The sequence below is a fragment of the Oscarella lobularis genome, chromosome 16 (genome assembly GCF_947507565.1).
Source record: "Oscarella lobularis chromosome 16, ooOscLobu1.1, whole genome shotgun sequence".
NCBI classification, from domain to species: Eukaryota; Metazoa; Porifera; class Homoscleromorpha; order Homosclerophorida; family Oscarellidae; genus Oscarella; species Oscarella lobularis.
Window position 1 is genome coordinate 773,792 of NC_089190.1, and position 17,126 is coordinate 790,917.

The window sequence follows — 17,126 nt, forward strand, 5'->3', positions numbered from 1 at the left end:
CTCGCCCATCAGGGCTTAAAGCAGCTCCCCGAAGCGCTGGACGGCCGACGTCGTCGCCATTCCGGCCGGCGTGCCTAGAAAACTCGGAATGACGCGCGATTGATCGGGTAGCGTGTCCGGTGGAGCTCTATTACATCTATCGTGGACACGTTTACGGAAAAAAACCACCTATCGCAACACGCGCGCTACTGTCCTCTGTTACTTCTTTAAATTCCTCTTCTTTGAATTCTTTCTCCCCCGCCTTTGCCTTCGCTTCGTCTTGCCGGGTGGGGTCTTTTTGGCAACAAACAAAATATCGCTGAATAAAGCCTTCCTCTTCCTTCGCCGCTTCTTCTTGGGCGCCTCGACGGCGGCCTCGTTCTCGTCGACGGCGGCCTAATTCTCGTCGACGGCGGCCTAAACCTCGTCGACGACGGCTTCTTCCTCGTCGGTGGCGGCCTCGTCCACGTCGACGGCGGCTTTGTTCTCGTCGACGGCGGTGTCGTCCTCGTCGGTGCCGGCTTCGTGCTCGTCGGTGGCGGCCTCGTTTTCGTTGACGGCGGCTTCGTTCTCGTCGACGGCGATCTCGTCCTCGTCGACATCGGCTTTGTGGTGGCGGCTTCGTTTTCGTCGACGGCGGCTTCGTTCTCGTCAACGGCGGTCTCGTCCTCGTCGGTGCCGGTCTCGTTCTCGTCGACATTGTGCTCGTCGGTAACTGCCTCGTTCTCGTCGACGGCGGCTTCGTTCTCGTCGACTGCGGCTTCGTGCTCGTCAATGGCGGCCTCGTTCTCATCGACGGCGGCTTCGTTGTCGTCGACGGCGGTCTCTTCCTAGTCGGTGCCGTCCTCGTCTTTGTCGACGGCGGCTTCGTTCTCGTCGACGGCGGCTTCGTGCTCGTCTGTGGAGGCCTCGTCCTCGTTGACGGCGGGTTCGTTCTCGTCGACGGCGGTCTTGTGCTCTTCGGTTGCGGCCTCGTCTTCGTCGACGGCGGCTTCGTTCTCGTCGACGGCGGCCTCGTCCTCGTCGGTGGCGGCCTCGTTCTCGTTGACGGCGGCTTCGTTCTCGTCAACGGCGGTCTCGTCCACGTCAGTGCCGGCCTTGTCCTTGTCGACACCGGCTTTGTTCTCGTCTATGGCGGTCTCTTCATCGTCGGTGCCGGTTGCGTTCTCGTCGGTGCCGGCCTTGTCCTCGTCGACGGCGGCTTTGTTCTCGTCTGTGGCGGCCTTGTTCTCGTCGACGGCGGCTTCGTTCTTGTCAACGGCGGCTTCGTTCTCGTCGACGGCGGCTTCGTTCTAGTCAACGGCGGTCTCGTTCTCGTCGGTGCCGGCCTCGTCCTTGTCGACGGCGGTCTCGTCCTCGTCGGTGGTGGCCTCGTCCTCGTCGGTGGCGGCCTCGCTCTCGTTGACGGCGGCTTCGTTCTCATCAACGGCGGCTTCGTTCTCGTCGACGGCGGTGTCGTTCTCGTCGGTGCCGGCCTTGTCCTCGTCGACGGCTTTTTCGTTCTCGTCAACGGCGGTCTCGTCCTCGTCGGTGCCGGTCTCGTTCTCGTCGACATTGTGCTCGTCGGTAACTGCTTCGTTCTTATCAACGGCGGCTTCGTTGTCGTCGACGGCGGTCTCTTCCTAGTCGGTGCCGTCCTCGTCTTTGTCGACGGCGGCTTCGTTCTCGTCGACGGCGGCTTCGTGCTCGTCTGTGGAGGCCTCGTCCTCGTTGACGGCGGGTTCGTTCTCGTCGACGGCGGTCTTGTGCTCTTCGGTTGCGGCCTCGTCTTCGTCGACGGCGGCTTCGTTCTCGTCGACGGCGGCCTCGTCCTCGTCGGTGGCGGCCTCGTTCTCGTTGACGGCGGCTTCGTTCTCGTCAACGGCGGTCTCGTCCACGTCAGTGCCGGCCTTGTCCTTGTCGACACCGGCTTTGTTCTCGTCTATGGCGGTCTCTTTTTCGTCGGTGCCGGTTGCGTTCTCGTCGGTGCCGGCCTTGTCCTCGTCGACGGCGGCTTTGTTCTCGTCTGTGGCGGTCTTGTTCTCGTCGACGGCGGCTTCGTTCTTGTCAACGGCGGCTTCGTTCTCGTCGACGGCAGCTTCGTTCTAGTCAACGGCGGTCTCGTTCTCGTCGGTGCCGGCCTCGTCCTTGTCGACGGCGGTCTCGTCCTCGTCGGTGGTGGCCTCGTCCTCGTCGGTGGCGGCCTCGCTCTCGTTGACGGCGGCTTCGTTCTCATCAACGGCGGCTTCGTTCTCGTCGACGGCGGTCTCGTCCTCGTTGGTGCCGGCCTTGTCCTCGTCGACGGCTTCTTCGTTCTCGTCAACGGCGGTCTCGTTCTCGTCGACATTGTGCTCGTCGGTAACTGCCTCTTTCTCGTCGACGGCGGCTTCGTTCGGCGGCTTCGTTCTCGTCGACAGCGGCTTCGTTCTTGTCGACGGCGGCTTCGTTCTCGTCGACGGCGGCTTCGTTCTAGTCAACGGCGGTCTCGTTCTTGTCGGTGCCGGCCTCGTCCTTGTCGACGGCGGTCTCGTCCTCGTCGGTGGTGGCCTCGTCCTCGTCGGTGGCGGCCTCGCTCTCGTTGACGGCGGCTTCGTTCTCATCAACGGCGGCTTCGTTCTCGTCGACGGCGGTCTCGTCCTCGTTGGTGCCGGCCTTGTCCTCGTCGACGGCTTCTTCGTTCTCGTCAACGGCGGTTTCGTCCTCGTCGGTGCCGGTCTCGTTCTCGTCGACATTGTGCTCGTCGGTAACTGCTTCGTTCTCATCAACGGCGGCTTCGTTCTCGTCGACGGCGGTGTCGTCGTCGTCGGTGCCGGCCTTGTCCTCGTCGACGGCTTCTTCGTTCTCGTCAACGGCGGTCTCGTCCTCGTCGGTGCCGGTCTCGTTCTCGTCGACATTGTGCTCGTCGGTAACTGCCTCGTTCTCGTCGACGGCGGCTTCGTTCGGCGGCTTCGTTCTCGTCGACAGCGGCTTTGTTCTTGTCGACGGCGGCCTCGTCCTCGTCGGTGGCGGCCTTGTTTACGTCGGCCGTCGGCGGCGGCTTCGTTGTCGTCGACGGCGGTTTCGTCCTCGTCGGTGCCGACCTTGTCCTCGTCGACGGCGGCTTTGTACTCGTCGACGGCGATCTCGTCCTCGTCGATATCGGCTTCGTTCTCGTCAGTGGCGGCTTCGTTCTCGTCGGTGGCGGCTTCGTGCTCTTCGTTTGTGGCCTCATTCTCGTCGACAGCGGCTTCGTTCTCGTCGACGGCGGCCTCGTCCTTATCGGTGGCGGCTTCTTCCTCGTTGACGGCGGGTTCGTTCTCGTCGACGGCGGTCTCGTGCTTTTCGGTGGCGGCCTCGTTCTCGTCGACAGCGGCTTCGTTCTCGTCGGTGGCGGCCTTGTTCTCGTCCACGGTGGCTTTGTTCTAGTCAACGGCGGTCTCGTTCTCGTCGGTGCCGGCCTCGTCCTTGTCGACGGCGGTCTCGTCCTCGTCGGTGGTGGCCTCGTCCTCGTCGGTGGCGGCCTCGCTCTCGTTGAAGGCGGCTTCGTTCTCATCAACGGCGGCTTCGTTCTCGTCGACGGCGGTGTCGTCCTCGTCGGTGCCGGCCTTGTCCTCGTCGACGGCTTCTTCGTTCTCGTCAACGGCGGTCTCGTCCTCGTCGGTGCCGGTTTCGTTCTCGTCGACATTGTGCTCGTCGGTAACTGCCTCGTTCTCGTCGACGGCGGCTTCGTTCGGCGGCTTCGTTCTCGTCGACAGCGGCTTCGTTCTCGTCGACGGCGGCCTCGTCCTCGTCGGTGGCGGCCTCGTTTACGTCGGCGGCGGCTTCGTTGTCGTCGACGGCGGTTTCGTCCTCGTCGGTGCCGACCTTGTCCTCGTCGATGGCGGATTTGTTCTCGTTGACGGCGGTCTCGTCCTCGTCGGTGGCGGCCTTGTCCTCGTCGGTGGCCGCGTTGTTCTCGTCGACGGCGGCTTCGTTCTCGTTGACCGCGGTCTCGTCCTCGTCGGTGGCGGCTTCGTCCTCGTCGACGGCAGCTTTGTTCTCGTCAACGGCGGTCTTTTCCTTGTCGGTGCCGGCCTTGTCTTTGTAGACGGCGGCTTCGTTCTCGTCGACGGCGGTCTTGTCCTCGTCTGTGCCGGCCTTGTCCTCGTCGACGGCGGCTTCGTTCTCGTCTGTGGCGGCCTTGTTCTCGTCGACGGCGGCTTCGTTCTCGCCGACGGCGGCTTCGTTCTCGTCAACACCGGTCTCGTCCTTGTCGGTGCTGGCCTTGTCCTCGTCGACGGCGGCTTTGTTCTTGTCGACTTTCGCTTCTTTCTCGTCGATGGCTGTCTCTTCCTCGTCGGTGCCGTTCTCGTCGACATCGGCTTTGTGCTCCTCGGTGGCGGCTTCGTTCTCGTCGACGGCGGTCTTGTCCTCGTTGGTGCCGGCCTTGTCCTCGTCGACATCGGCCTTGTGCTCGTCGGTAACTGCCTCGTTCTCGTCGACAACGGCTTCGTTCTCGTCGGTGGCGGCTTCGTGCTCGTTGGCGGCGGCCTCGTTCTCGTCGACGGCGGCTTTGTTCTCGTCGACGGTGGCTTCCTTCTCGTGAACGGCGGTCTCGTTTTCGTCGGTGCCGGCTTTGTCCTCGTCGACGGCGGCTTTGTTCTTGTTGACTTTGGCTTCGTTCTCGTCGATGGCTGTCTCTTCCTCGTCGGTGCCGTTCTCGTCGACATCGGCTTTGTGCTCCTCGGTGGCGGCTTCGTTCTCGTCGACGGCGGTCTTGTCCTCGTTGGTGCCGGCCTTGTCCTCGTCGACATCGGCCTTGTGCTCGTCGGTAACTGCCTCGTTCTCGTCGACAACGGCTTCGTTCTCGTCGGTGGCGGCTTCGTGCTCGTTGGCGGCGGCCTCGTTCTCGTCGACGGCGGCTTTGTTCTCGTCGACGGTGGCTTCCTTCTCGTGAACGGCGGTCTCGTTTTCGTCGGTGCCGGCTTTGTCCTCGTCGACGGCGGCTTTGTTCTTGTTGACTTTGGCTTCGTTCTCGTCGATGGCTGTCTCTTCCTCGTCGGTGCCGTTCTCGTCGACATCGGCTTTGTGCTCCTCGGTGGCGGCTTCGTTCTCGTCGACGGCGGTCTCGTCCTCGTTGGTGCCGGCCTTGTCCTCGTCGACATCGGCTTTGTGCTCGTCGGTAACTGCCTCGTTCTCGTCGACGACGGCTTCAATCTCGTTGGTGGCGGCTTCGTGCTCTTCTGTGGCGGCCTCATTCTCGTCGACAGCGGCTTCGTTCTCGTCTGTGGCGGCCTTGTTCTCGTCGACGGCGGCTTCGTTCTCACCGACGGCGGCTTCGTTCTCGTCAACACCGGTCTCGTCCTTGTCGGTGCTGGCCTTGTCCTCGTCAACGGCGGCTTTGTTCTTGTCGACTTTCGCTTCTTTCTCGTCGATGGCTGTCTCTTCCTCGTCGGTGCCGTTCTCGTCGACATCGGCTTTGTGCTCCTCGGTGGCGGCTTCGTTCTCGTCGACGGCGGTCTTGTCCTCGTTGGTGCCGGCCTTGTCCTCGTCGACATCGGCCTTGTGCTCGTCGGTAACTGCCTCGTTCTCGTCGACAACGGCTTCGTTCTCGTCGGTGGCGGCTTCGTGCTCGTTGGCGGCGGCCTCGTTCTCGTCGACGGCGGCTTTGTTCTCGTCGACGGTGGCTTCCTTCTCGTGAACGGCGGTCTCGTTTTCGTCGGTGCCGGCTTTGTCCTCGTCGACGGCGGCTTTGTTCTTGTTGACTTTGGCTTCGTTCTCGTCGATGGCTGTCTCTTCCTCGTCGGTGCCGTTCTCGTCGACATCGGCTTTGTGCTCCTCGGTGGCGGCTTCGTTCTCGTCGACGGCGGTCTCGTCCTCGTTGGTGCCGGCCTTGTCCTCGTCGACATCGGCTTTGTGCTCGTCGGTAACTGCCTCGTTCTCGTCGACGACGGCTTCAATCTCGTTGGTGGCGGCTTCGTGCTCTTCTGTGGCGGCCTCATTCTCGTCGACAGCGGCTTCGTTCCCGTCGACGGCGGCCTCGTCCTTGTCGGTGCCGGTCTCGTTCTCGTCGACATTGTGCTCGTCGGTAACTGCCTCGTTCTCGTCGACGGCTGCTTCGTTCTCGTCGATTGCGGCTTCGTGCTCGTAAGTGGCAGCCTCGTTCTCGTCGACAGCGGCTTCGTTCTCGTCGGTGGCGGCCTTGTTCTTGTCGACGGCGGCTTCGTTGTCTTTGACGGCGGTCTCGTCTTCGTCGGTGCCGTCCTTGTCCTCGTCGACGGCGGTTTTGTTCTCGTCGACGGCGATCTCGTCCTCGTCGACATCGACTTTGTGCTCGATTGTGGCGGCTTCGTTCTCGTCGACGGCGGCTTCGTTCTCGTCAACGGCGGTCTCGTCCTCGTCGGTGGCGGCTTCGTCCTCGTCGACGGCGGCTTTGTTCTCGTCAACGGCGGTCTTGTCCTCGTCGGTGCCTGCCTTGTCCTTGTAGACGGCGGCTTTGTTCTTGTCGACGGCGGTCTTGTCCTCGTCGGTGCCGGCCTTGTCCTCGTCGACGGCGGCTTCGTTCTCGTCTGTGGCGGCCTTGTTCTTGTTGACGGCGGCTTCGGTCTCGTCAACGGCGGTTTCGTCCTCGTCGGTGCCGGCTTTGTCCTCGTCGACGGCGGCTTTGTTCTTGTCGACTTCGGCGTCGTTCTCGTCGATGGCTGTCTCTTCCTCGTCGGTGCCGTTCTCGTCGACATCGGCTTTGTGCTCCTCGGTGGCGGCTTCGTTCTCGTTGACGGCGGTCTTGTCCTCGTCTGTGCCAGCCTTGTCCTCGTCGACATCGGCTTTGTGCTCGTCGGTAACTGCCTCGTTCTTGTCGACGACGGCTTCGTTCTTGTCGGTGGCGGCTTTGTGCTCTTCGTTGGCGGCCTCATTCTCGTCGACAGCGGCTTCGTTCCCGTCGACGGCGGCTTCGTCCTCGTCGGTGGCGGCCTCGTTCTCGTTGACGGCGGCTTCGTTCTCGTCAACGGCGGTCTCGTTCTCGTTGACGGCGGCTTCGTTCTCGTCAACGGCGGTCTCGTCCACGTCAGTGCCGGCCTTGTCATCGTCGACTGCGGCTTCGTTCTCGTCGATGGCGGCTTCGTGTTCGTCGGTTGCGGCCTCGTCCTCGTCCATGACGGCCTTGTTCTCGTCGGTGGCGGACTTGTCCTCGTCGACGGCGGCGTTGTCTTCGTTGACGGCGGCTTCGTTCTCTTCGACGGCGGTCTCGTCCTCGTCGGTGGCGGCCTCGTTCTCGTCGACATCGGCTTTGTGCTCGTCGGTAACTGCCTCGTTCTCTTCAACGGCGGCTTCGTTCTCGTCGACTGCGGCTTCGTGCTCGTCAGTGGCGGTCTCGTTTTCGTCGACGGCGGCTTCTTTTTCAGTCGACGGCAGCTTCGTGCTCGTCTGTGGCGGCTTTGTTCTCGTCGACGGCGGCTTCGTTCTCGTCGGTGGCGGCATCGTGCTCGTTGGTGGCAGCCTCGTTTTCGTCGACGGCTTCTTCGTTCTTGTCGGTGGCGGCCTCGTTCTCGTCGACGGCGGATTTGTTCTAGTCAACGGCGGTCTCGTTCTCCTCGGTGCCGGCCTCGTCCTTGTTGACGGCGGCTTCGTTCTCGTTGGTGGCGGCCTCGTTCTCGGCGGTGGAAGCCTCATCCTCGTCGACGGCAGCTTCGTTCTCGTCGACAGCGGTCTCGTCCTCGTCGGTGGCGGCCTCGTCCTCGTCGACAGCGGCTTCGTTCTTGTCGACGGTGGCGTCGTCCTCGTCCGTGGCGGCCTCGTTCTCGTGGACGTCGGCTTCGTTTTCGTCGATGGCGGCCTATTCCTCGTCGGTGCCGGTCTCGTTCTCGTCGACGGCGGCTTTGTTCTCGTTGACGGCGGCTTCGTTCTCGTCAACGGCGGTCTCGTCCACGTCAGTGCCTGCCTTGTCCTCGTCGACTGCGGCTTCGTTTTCGTCGATGGCGGTCTCTTCCTCGTCGGTCCCGGTCTCGTTCTTGTTGACGGCGGCTTTGTTCTCGTTGACGGCGGCTTCGTTCTCTTCGACGGCGGTCTCGTCCTCGTCGGTGGCGGCCTCGTTCTCGTCGACATCGGCTTTGTGCTCGTCGGTAACTGCCTCGTTCTCTTCAACGGCGGCTTCGTTCTCGTCGACTGCGGCTTCGTGCTCGTCAGTGGCGGTCTCGTTTTCGTCGACGGCGGCTTCTTTTTCAGTCGACGGCAGCTTCGTGCTCGTCTGTGGCGGCTTTGTTCTCGTCGACGGCGGCTTCGTTCTCGTCGGTGGCGGCATCGTGCTCGTTGGTGGCAGCCTCGTTTTCGTCGACGGCTTCTTCGTTCTTGTCGGTGGCGGCCTCGTTCTCGTCGACGGCGGATTTGTTCTAGTCAACGGCGGTCTCGTTCTCCTCGGTGCCGGCCTCGTCCTTGTTGACGGCGGCTTCGTTCTCGTTGGTGGCGGCCTCGTTCTCGGCGGTGGAAGCCTCATCCTCGTCGACGGCAGCTTCGTTCTCGTCGACAGCGGTCTCGTCCTCGTCGGTGGCGGCCTCGTCCTCGTCGACAGCGGCTTCGTTCTTGTCGACGGTGGCGTCGTCCTCGTCCGTGGCGGCCTCGTTCTCGTGGACGTCGGCTTCGTTTTCGTCGATGGCGGCCTATTCCTCGTCGGTGCCGGTCTCGTTCTCGTCGACGGCGGCTTTGTTCTCGTTGACGGCGGCTTCGTTCTCGTCAACGGCGGTCTCGTCCACGTCAGTGCCTGCCTTGTCCTCGTCGACTGCGGCTTCGTTTTCGTCGATGGCGGTCTCTTCCTCGTCGGTCCCGGTCTCGTTCTTGTTGACGGCGGCTTTGTTCTCGTTGACGGCGGCTTCGTTCTCGTCTTAGGCGGCCTTGTTCTCGTCGACATCGGCTTTGTGCTCGTCGGTAACTGCCTCGTTCTCGTCGACGGCGGCTTCGTTTTCGTCGACGGCGGCTTTGTTCTCGTCGACGGCGGCTTCGTGCTCGTCTGTGGCGGCCTTGTTCTCGTCGACATCGGCTTTGTGCTCGTCGGTAACTGCCTCGTTCTCGTCGGCGGCGGCTTCGTTCTCGTCGACGGCGGTCTCATCCTCGTCGGTGGCGGCCTCGTTCTCGTCGACATCTGCTTTGTGCTCGTCGGTAACTGCCTCGTTCTCGTCGACGGTGGCTTCGTTCTCGTCAACTGCGGCTTCGTGCTCGTCGGAAGCAGCCTTGTTCTCGTCGGTGGCGGCCTCGTCCTCGTCGACGGCAGCCTCGTTCTCGTCGACGGCGGCCTCGTTCTCGTTGAAGGCGGCTTCGTTCTCGTCAACGGCGGTCTCGTCCTGGACGTCAGTGCCTGCCCTGTCCTCGTCGACTGCGGCTTCGTTCTCGTCGATGGCGGTCTCTTCCTTGTCGGTGCCGGTCTCGTTCTCGTCAACGGCGGCTTCGTTGTCGTCCACGGCGGCTTCGTGCTCGTCTGTGGCAGCCTTGTTCTCGTCGACAGCGGCTTCGTTCTCGTCGGTTGCGGCCTCGTTCTCGTTGGTGGCGGCCTCGTGCTCGTCTGTGGCGGCCTCGTTTTCGTCGACGGCGGTCTTGTCCTCGTTGGTGACGGCCTCCTCCTCGTCGACGGCAGCCTTTTCTTCGTCGACGGCAACATCGTTCTCGTCTGTGCCGGTCTCGTCCTCGTCGGTGGCGGCCTCGTTTTCGTCGACGGCTTCTTCGTTCTTGTCGGTGGCGGCCTCGTTTTCGTCGACGGCGGATTTGTTCTAGTCAACGGCGGTCTCGTTCTCCTCGGTGCCGGCCTCGTCCTTGTTGACGGCGGCTTCGTTCTCGTTGGTGGCGGCCTCGTTCTCGGCGGTGGAAGCCTCATCCTCGTCGACGGCAGCTTCGTTCTCGTCGACAGCGGTCTCGTCCTCGTCGGTGGCGGCCTCGTCCTCGTCGACAGCGGCTTCGTTCTTGTCGACGGTGGCGTCGTCCTCGTCCGTGGCGGCCTCGTTCTCGTGGACGTTGGCTTCGTTTTCGTCGATGGCGGCCTATTCCTCGTCGGTGCCGGTCTCGTTCTCGTCTTAGGCGGCCTTGTTCTCGTCGACATCGGCTTTGTGCTCGTCGGTAACTGCCTTGTTCTCGTCGACGGCGGCTTCGTTTTCGTCGACGGCGGCTTTGTTCTCGTCGACGGCGGCTTTGTGCTCGTCTGTGGCGGCCTTGTTCTCGTCGACATCGGCTTTGTGCTCGTCGGTAACTGCCTCGTTCTCGTCGACGGCGGCTTCGTTTTCGTCGACGGCGGCTTTGTTCTCGTCGACGGCGGCTTCGTGCTCGTCTGTGGCGGCCTTGTTCTCGTCGACATCGGCTTTGTGCTCGTCGGTAACTGCCTCGTTCTCGTCGGCGGCGGCTTCGTTCTCGTCGACGGCGGTCTCATCCTCGTCGGTGGCGGCCTCGTTCTCGTCGACATCTGCTTTGTGCTTGTCGGTAACTGCCTTGTTCTCGTCGACGGTGGCTTCGTTCTCGTCAACTGCGGCTTCGTGCTCGTCGGAAGCGGCCTTGTTCTCGTCGGTGGCGGCCTCGTCCTCGTCGACGGCAGCTTCGTTCTCGTCGACGGCGGCCTCGTTCTCGTTGAAGGCGGCTTCGTTCTCGTCAACGGCGGTCTCGTCCTGGACGTCAGTGCCTGCCCTGTCCTCGTCGACTGCGGCTTCGTTCTCGTCGATAGCGGTCTCTTCCTTGTCGGTGCCGGTCTCGTTCTCGTCAACGGCGGCTTCGTTCTCGTCGACGGCGGCTTCGTGCTCGTCTGTGGCAGCCTTGTTCTCGTCGACGGCGGCTTCGTTCTCGTCGGTTGCGGCCTCGTTCTCGTTGGTGGCGGCCTCGTGCTCGTCTGTGGCGGCCTCGTTTTCGTCGACGGCGGTCTTGTCCTCGTTGGTGACGGCCTCCTCGTCGACGGCAGCTTTTTCTTCGTCGACGGCAACATCGTTCTCGTCTGTGCCGGTCTCGTCCTCGTCGGTGGCGGCCTCGTTGTCGTTGACGGCGGCTTCGTTCTTGTCGGTGGCGGCCTCGTTTTCGTCGACAGCGGCTTTGTTCTCGTCAACGACGGTCTCGTCCTCGTCGGTGCCGGCCTCGTCCTCGTCGAAGGCGGCGTCGTTCTCGTCGACGGCGGTCTCATCCTCGTCGGTGGCGGCCTCGTTCTCGTCGACATCTGCTTTGTGCTTGTCGGTAACTGCCTTGTTCTCGTCGACGGTGGCTTCGTTCTCGTCAACTGCGGCTTCGTGCTCGTCGGAAGCAGCCTTGTTCTCGTCGGTGGCGGCCTCGTCCTCGTCGACGGCAGCTTCGTTCTCGTCGACGGCGGCCTCGTTCTCGTTGAAGGCGGCTTCGTTCTCGTCAACGGCGGTCTCGTCCTGGACGTCAGTGCCTGCCCTGTCCTCGTCGACTGCGGCTTCGTTCTCGTCGATGGCGGTCTCTTCCTTGTCGGTGCCGGTCTCGTTCTCGTCAACGGCGGCTTCGTTCTCGTCGACGGCGGCTTCGTGCTCGTCTGTGGCAGCCTTGTTCTCGTCGACGGCGGCTTCGTTCTCGTCGGTTGCGGCCTCGTTCTCGTTGGTGGCGGCCTCGTGCTCGTCTGTGGCGGCCTCGTTTTCGTCGACGGCGGTCTTGTCCTCGTTGGTGACGGCCTCCTCGTCGACGGCAGCTTTTTCTTCGTCGACGGCAACATCGTTCTCGTCTGTGCCGGTCTCGTCCTCGTCGGTGGCGGCCTCGTTGTCGTTGACGGCGGCTTCGTTCTTGTCGGTGGCGGCCTCGTTTTCGTCGACAGCGGCTTTGTTCTCGTCAACGACGGTCTCGTCCTCGTCGGTGCCGGCCTCGTCCTCGTCGAAGGCGGCGTCGTTCTCGTCGACAGCGGCCTCGTCTTCGTCGGTGGCGGCCTCGTTCTCGTCGGTGGCGGCCTCGTCCTCGTCGACGGCGGCTTCGTTCTCGTCGACGGCGGCTTCGTTCTCGTCGACGGCGGCTTCGTTCTCGTCGACGGCGGCCTCCTTCTCGTTGGATGCGGCCTCGTTCTCGTCGACGGCGGCTTCGTTCTCGTCGGTGGCGGCCTCGTCCTCGTCGACGGCGGCTTTGTTCTCGCCAACGGCGGTCTCGTCCTCGTCGGTGCCGGCCTCGTCCTTGTCGACGGCGGCGTCGTTCTCGTCAACGGCGGCCTGGTCCTCGTAGGTGGCGGCCTTGTTCTCGTCGACGGCGGCTTCGTTCTCGTCGACGACTATCTCGTCCTCGTCGGTACCGGTCTCGTACTCGTCGACATCGGCATTGTGCGCGTCGGTGGCGGCCTCGTTCTCGTCGACGGCCGCTTCGTTCTCGTCGACGGCTGTCTCGTCCTCGTCGGTGCCGGTCTCGTACTCGTCGACATCGGCTTTGTGCTCGTCGGTGGCGGCCTCGTTCTCGTCGACAGCGGCTTCTTCCTCGTCGGTGGCGGCCTCGTTCTCGTCGACGGCGGCTTCGTTCTCGTCAACGGCGGTCTCGTCCTCGTCGGTACCGGCCTCGTCCTCGTCGACGGCGGCGTCGTTCTCGTCAACGGCGGCCTGGTCCTCGTCGGTGGCGGCCTTGTTCTTGTCGACGGCGGCTTTGTGCTCGTAGGTGGCGGCCTTGTTCTCGTCGACGGCAGCTTCTTCCTCGTCGGTGGCGGCCTCGTCCTCGCCGACGGCGGCTTCCTTCTCGTCGACGGCGGCCTCGTCCTCGTCGGTGGCGGCCTCCTCGTCAGTGGTCTCGTCTTCTTTTTCAGCTAAGGCCAGAAGCCTCTTGACGAGGTCTCTGGCCTTCTTCGACCTTAGCTTGAAAGCGATTTTTCTTTCGAACTCGTTGCCAACTCGCTTTCTCTCGCCGTAAAGTAGGGTCGAGATCAAATTTTTTCTCATGAACATGGACAAAAAATCGTGCAGAATACTAACTATATCATCTTTTGAAGCGTTCTTCACTGAGAGTCGTGCATTTTTTAAGTCTCTCCGGAGTTCTTTTCTAGTGAAATTTTCGAGCTCTTTTCTCAACATAACTAGACGTCGATATGATGCTGTGAAACGCATGACTAGAGATCCGAAAGCCAACTGGTCTCAGAGCTAGGAAAGATCACGTGATTTACAGACGGTTTTGTACAGTGATCGTCCAGGTCCTCTCTTTAGCGCTATGCCCTGCTCACCCAGCCTAGGTCGCTGGAGGAGGGTCTGGCAATCGAGACTACGAGGCACAAGCCGGTAAGGTCGCATTCGTATGTTGCCTCCAGAGCCTTATAAAATACGCAAGTAACCGTCCTTGAAGAGCGCCCCCAAACTGTCCATGACGTTGGCAAGTGTCACAAGGCTCTCTTTTTGTGAGCAAAGCCAAATCCACTCACCACGCACGCCAGGCCACCGCTCACACGGCAAACCGAAGAAGAGTGCCTGGCTTGCGAGGCTATTGTCTACCCACGCGCGTAATGGTGATTGAGAGAGGTCGACACCTCGCGAGTTAAACCGTTTCTTTGCATCGACGAAGACTGTTTGCGCTTGTCAAAAGAGATCGGTAATCGGGAAGAACCGCAGAGTTTCGGGCTATTTTGTTTGTCGTTAAGCCCGGGTTGTCCTCCAGTAGAAGTGGTTTGCACAATTTAGGGCGTGGCTGGAAAGGATGTTCTCCCAAGCGTAGGGTTTTCTTGTCGAATTTCAATTGAGTTACGATATTCATTAAATTTCTTTGTTAGTTAGGTATTCCTTTGGTCACTGGAAACGGCTAGATGAGCCTCCGTTTTATAAATATTTAAACATGTTATCTTTCCGTTAACAAGAATGTCGTTGTGAAAAAGTGAAGAGTTGCCCGAGATGAGGGTGTGGCGACAAAGCCGCATGCAAAATTTGGGTTTGTCGGCGCTTTTGTCTCAAGCGCCTGCGCTACGCCCACTTATGCGCTCGCGTCTTGGATTGAGAACGGCTCGTTAATCTCTAAGTAAAATAATTGTTGAGGGTTTACAAGGCGCTCAAGTCAGCCAGTGTGGTGTACCGTACGCCACTGAATGTTCGCTACTGCGTATCTCAGGCTCAAAGTAAAATTCTTTGATAATCGTCTTTTTGACGGACATGAGAGTGGGACAGGTTTACGAAGGTGTGGCTTTAGCCATATCTTCTCAACTGGAATTCATGCGCGAAAAACAAGACCTAAGCGACCGCATCCTCTCTGAGACTTCATACAAATACATGTACTCCGAAGACGACGTCCTCCAGCCCGACAACCCAAGAATACATTCACCCCGGCCGCTTTAAAAGGACTACAAAAACAAGACATCGGTCATGTAAAAAGACGTTTATCGCAGTCAGTAAATGCCGGAGACGGCAAGGAAATCGAATTCTTCTGGATCATTTATCAATAGGATTTGGCAACTGATGGCCGAGGTCATTAAGAGGCCCAGCGTTCGCGCTTTAATTATTTAATGCAGAACATTATCCTTGACAGCCTCATACCTCGGCATAAGGATATTAACGACTTTATAAACGTAATACTCATTCACTTCTGCTATCGTAGTTAAACATATAGCGTCTCTACCGTTTTTATCGCAGGAAACATAGGCCAATATTATTTAGTATCTTCTTTGATTTAGCTATTTATTAAATTAAAAATTGGTGGTTTTTGGCAATAGTTGTATCGGAATTAAAGAAACTGGCTGCTGCTAATGCGGAACGTCATGTTTAATTGTGTACGCAGGTTTTTACATAATTTAGACTCGACCATCAAGGAAAAGACCTTGATAACGTTTTTTCAGAACGCAATACGTTTTATAGTGATTAGGAGATACTCGGTCGAGTTATCTAAAACAAAGTTTCAAAAAAGTTATTGAGTACATTATACATTTGTGACCAAAAAATGAATTCATTTCATAGACCAGTCAACGGGATCCTTACGAGTAGAATGCTGTGGGGAAATTAATTCCATAGACTAGTCAACAGGATCTTTATGAGTCGAATGCAATGTGGAAATGGAACCATGTGAGTTCCAGTAAACCAAACTTCTGACAAATTCGTGTTGAGAATATCCCGGGCAACCTCTTAAGAAGCTAAATAACCTGTGCGATTAAATTAAAGCTTTTTCTCATAATGTTGTGGTGCCCCTCTTCCTCATTATAAAAGGTAAGTAACTTTATTTGCATAACTAACTCAACACATTAATAACTCACAAATTCAACACATCAATAAACAACAAAGTCAACAACTCACAAACTCAACACATCAATAACTCAAAACTCAGATAGGCTCTGCGGTCAACAAAGACAAACTCGATGCTTTAGACTTAGACGTAATCTGTAGAGAATTCGTTGCTGGTAATGAGCATCGCCTAAGTTTATATGGACAATGTTAATAAAAATAGTTTAGTTAAGGAAGGCGTGGCCATTAAAAAAAGAGCTTGGTCAAAAAAATATTTCCCGCGCACAGCGCTGGAACTTTTTTGCCGGACTAATATCCACAAGCTCGCGACGCCCATGTGACCCCCAGTGCATGCGGCTGACGTTTAGGATTTGTATGTTGTTTTTCCTGACGGTGCGATATTTTAATGATTCGCCTAATGTTTTTGGTTAAAATCCGTCAAGATTTGGAAAGAGTGTCTTTATTATATCAAGGCTTTCATTCATAACTTCGTCATTTAGCTACATTGTTCGGCGCGTCACATATTCTCGCTGATCTTTAGGAGTCTCGTCGATGATGGGCGACGAAGGGGCAGAGAGAAGCACCGGTAAATTTTCTGCTGTCTTGTGTCGTAGTTTGGCAGTCAGAGCTGCCAAGGAAGAAGGGGCGTTGGGCGAGAGGTTTGCGTTCGCGCGCGAAAAAAAATATTTGACAACGCCCTTTAAAAATGCCCCAAAAATTGAGCAGGAAAGGTCAAAAATTGGTAGTCAAACCCCCTTGCGCAGTAGATACTTTTAATATCTTTAGAAGAATTTTTCATTTTGTAGAATGAAGTTTGTTTCCCATGTAGCAGACTTGGGACTAGGGGTTCCTGTTCGTACTCATTAGCAGGTTTAATTTTCAACACGCTTGATGAAGTTCCTTCAGGGTTAAGACTTGGGCGAAATGCAGTCTTGTTCTTACCACGGATACTAGAAGAACGGGATTGGAAACGCTAGCGCGTTAGCGTATGAACCATGCGCCAGATGCGTGCCTCGGGCACGCCCACTCACTCACGGCCGTGTCGCCTACCTACTCGGCTTTCTCTCTCTCACAGGACGTCCTCCGGAAGATCGATGATTGAATAAACAGACAAGGAATTAAATATGGTGCCTGTATCGTAGGGTTTTTTGTTTCCTCCAGCCTAGGCTTGCTAGAAAATCGACGATTATGTCATAAAATCTTCTTACTCCAACGTTGTCGTCCAACTGTCGCTCCCAGCTTCACCGCTAGTGCCGGAATCGTGCGGCAACCACTAAAACGGTCATTAAGGCATGCAACTGCGTGGTTTGCAACGATCGTTTCTCCTTCCGCTTTCCAATAGAGCCATTTTTCTCGCGTAAAGTCGCGATACTTCGTCGAATTTTTACCGATATTTCAGCGGTAGCCAACAATGATATATTTTGTGAATATGTAAAACTTATGCATTGTAGTGGGCAACTGAGCCAAAGTAACTATGCCTCGTAAAAGAACAAACATTGCACGACGGCCCAAAAACTACGAGCGATTGCGCCGGATAGACCACAACAGGCGCTTGGGATCGATCGAAAACCCTTGAAAAATTGTGTGAGACGTTGCATTTTTAATATGTATCGCTAAACACAGTTCTTTAGGCTGAAGAAGTTTCCACCAGACTCAAAGTTCGTCTGAATGTCCTCCGGAAGCACTCAAGTCATTGAAGAAATCGTTCACCTTGTCCAGCACCGAATGGTTGATTGTTAACGACAAGGATTTAGCCACGAAAAAAGACTTCAGAGAGCGCTTCGGTAGCGACGATAGCTGAAGTATCCGGGAATCGAAAAACACGTGACCGTGGCACGCATCTAACTCGCGTTTCCAATCCCCTTCTTCTAGTATCCGTGTTCTTGCGCACCATTAAAACCCTCTTTTTCACTGTTGGAGTGCGGTATTATAAAACTATTCTCGCGAATTCGCTTCCGGTCTACTTCGAACTCTCTTGCTGTCTTCGAAACGTTTCTCCCGTGCTGTCTGTGCCAGGTATGCCGCTTAGCCATTTGTACGTGCGCGACTGATGCAATGCAGGGTCGCAACCGATGCAATGTTCCT

At 58.2% G+C, this 17,126-nt stretch overlaps 5 protein-coding genes across 5 annotated transcripts; all 5 read right to left on the reverse strand.

Annotated features, from left to right (window-relative positions):
- Positions 1-809: 809 nt before the first annotated feature.
- Positions 810-1,534, reverse strand: LOC136196903 (calcium-binding and coiled-coil domain-containing protein 2-like). The gene is made up of 2 exons (XM_065986563.1): positions 1,514-1,534; positions 810-1,271 (listed from the first exon to the last, which is right to left on the reverse strand). Exons 1-2 carry the CDS (start codon positions 1,532-1,534, stop codon positions 810-812), a joined length of 483 nt encoding a protein of 160 aa, XP_065842635.1.
- A 67-nt stretch (positions 1,535-1,601) lies between these two features.
- LOC136196904 (uncharacterized) lies at positions 1,602-7,395 on the reverse strand. Its single transcript, XM_065986564.1, has 9 exons — positions 6,196-7,395; positions 6,062-6,164; positions 5,683-6,029; positions 5,549-5,645; positions 3,922-5,495; positions 3,075-3,359; positions 2,437-2,904; positions 2,100-2,399; positions 1,602-2,063 (listed from the first exon to the last, which is right to left on the reverse strand). Exons 1-9 carry the CDS (start codon positions 7,393-7,395, stop codon positions 1,602-1,604), a joined length of 4,836 nt encoding a protein of 1,611 aa, XP_065842636.1.
- A 355-nt stretch (positions 7,396-7,750) lies between these two features.
- On the reverse strand, positions 7,751-8,215 carry LOC136196905 (calcium-binding and coiled-coil domain-containing protein 2-like). The gene is made up of 2 exons (XM_065986565.1): positions 7,955-8,215; positions 7,751-7,924 (listed from the first exon to the last, which is right to left on the reverse strand). The coding sequence occupies exons 1-2, from the start codon at positions 8,213-8,215 to the stop codon at positions 7,751-7,753; spliced, it is 435 nt and encodes a 144-aa protein (XP_065842637.1).
- A 577-nt stretch (positions 8,216-8,792) lies between these two features.
- On the reverse strand, positions 8,793-9,775 carry LOC136196907 (autotransporter adhesin BpaC-like). The gene is made up of 2 exons (XM_065986566.1): positions 9,704-9,775; positions 8,793-9,671 (listed from the first exon to the last, which is right to left on the reverse strand). The coding sequence occupies exons 1-2, from the start codon at positions 9,773-9,775 to the stop codon at positions 8,793-8,795; spliced, it is 951 nt and encodes a 316-aa protein (XP_065842638.1).
- A 196-nt stretch (positions 9,776-9,971) lies between these two features.
- On the reverse strand, positions 9,972-12,791 carry LOC136196908 (autotransporter adhesin BpaC-like). The gene is made up of 6 exons (XM_065986567.1): positions 12,390-12,791; positions 11,844-12,359; positions 11,503-11,608; positions 11,046-11,452; positions 10,631-10,873; positions 9,972-10,553 (listed from the first exon to the last, which is right to left on the reverse strand). The coding sequence occupies exons 1-6, from the start codon at positions 12,789-12,791 to the stop codon at positions 9,972-9,974; spliced, it is 2,256 nt and encodes a 751-aa protein (XP_065842639.1).
- Between the last annotated feature and the right edge of the window lie 4,335 nt (positions 12,792-17,126).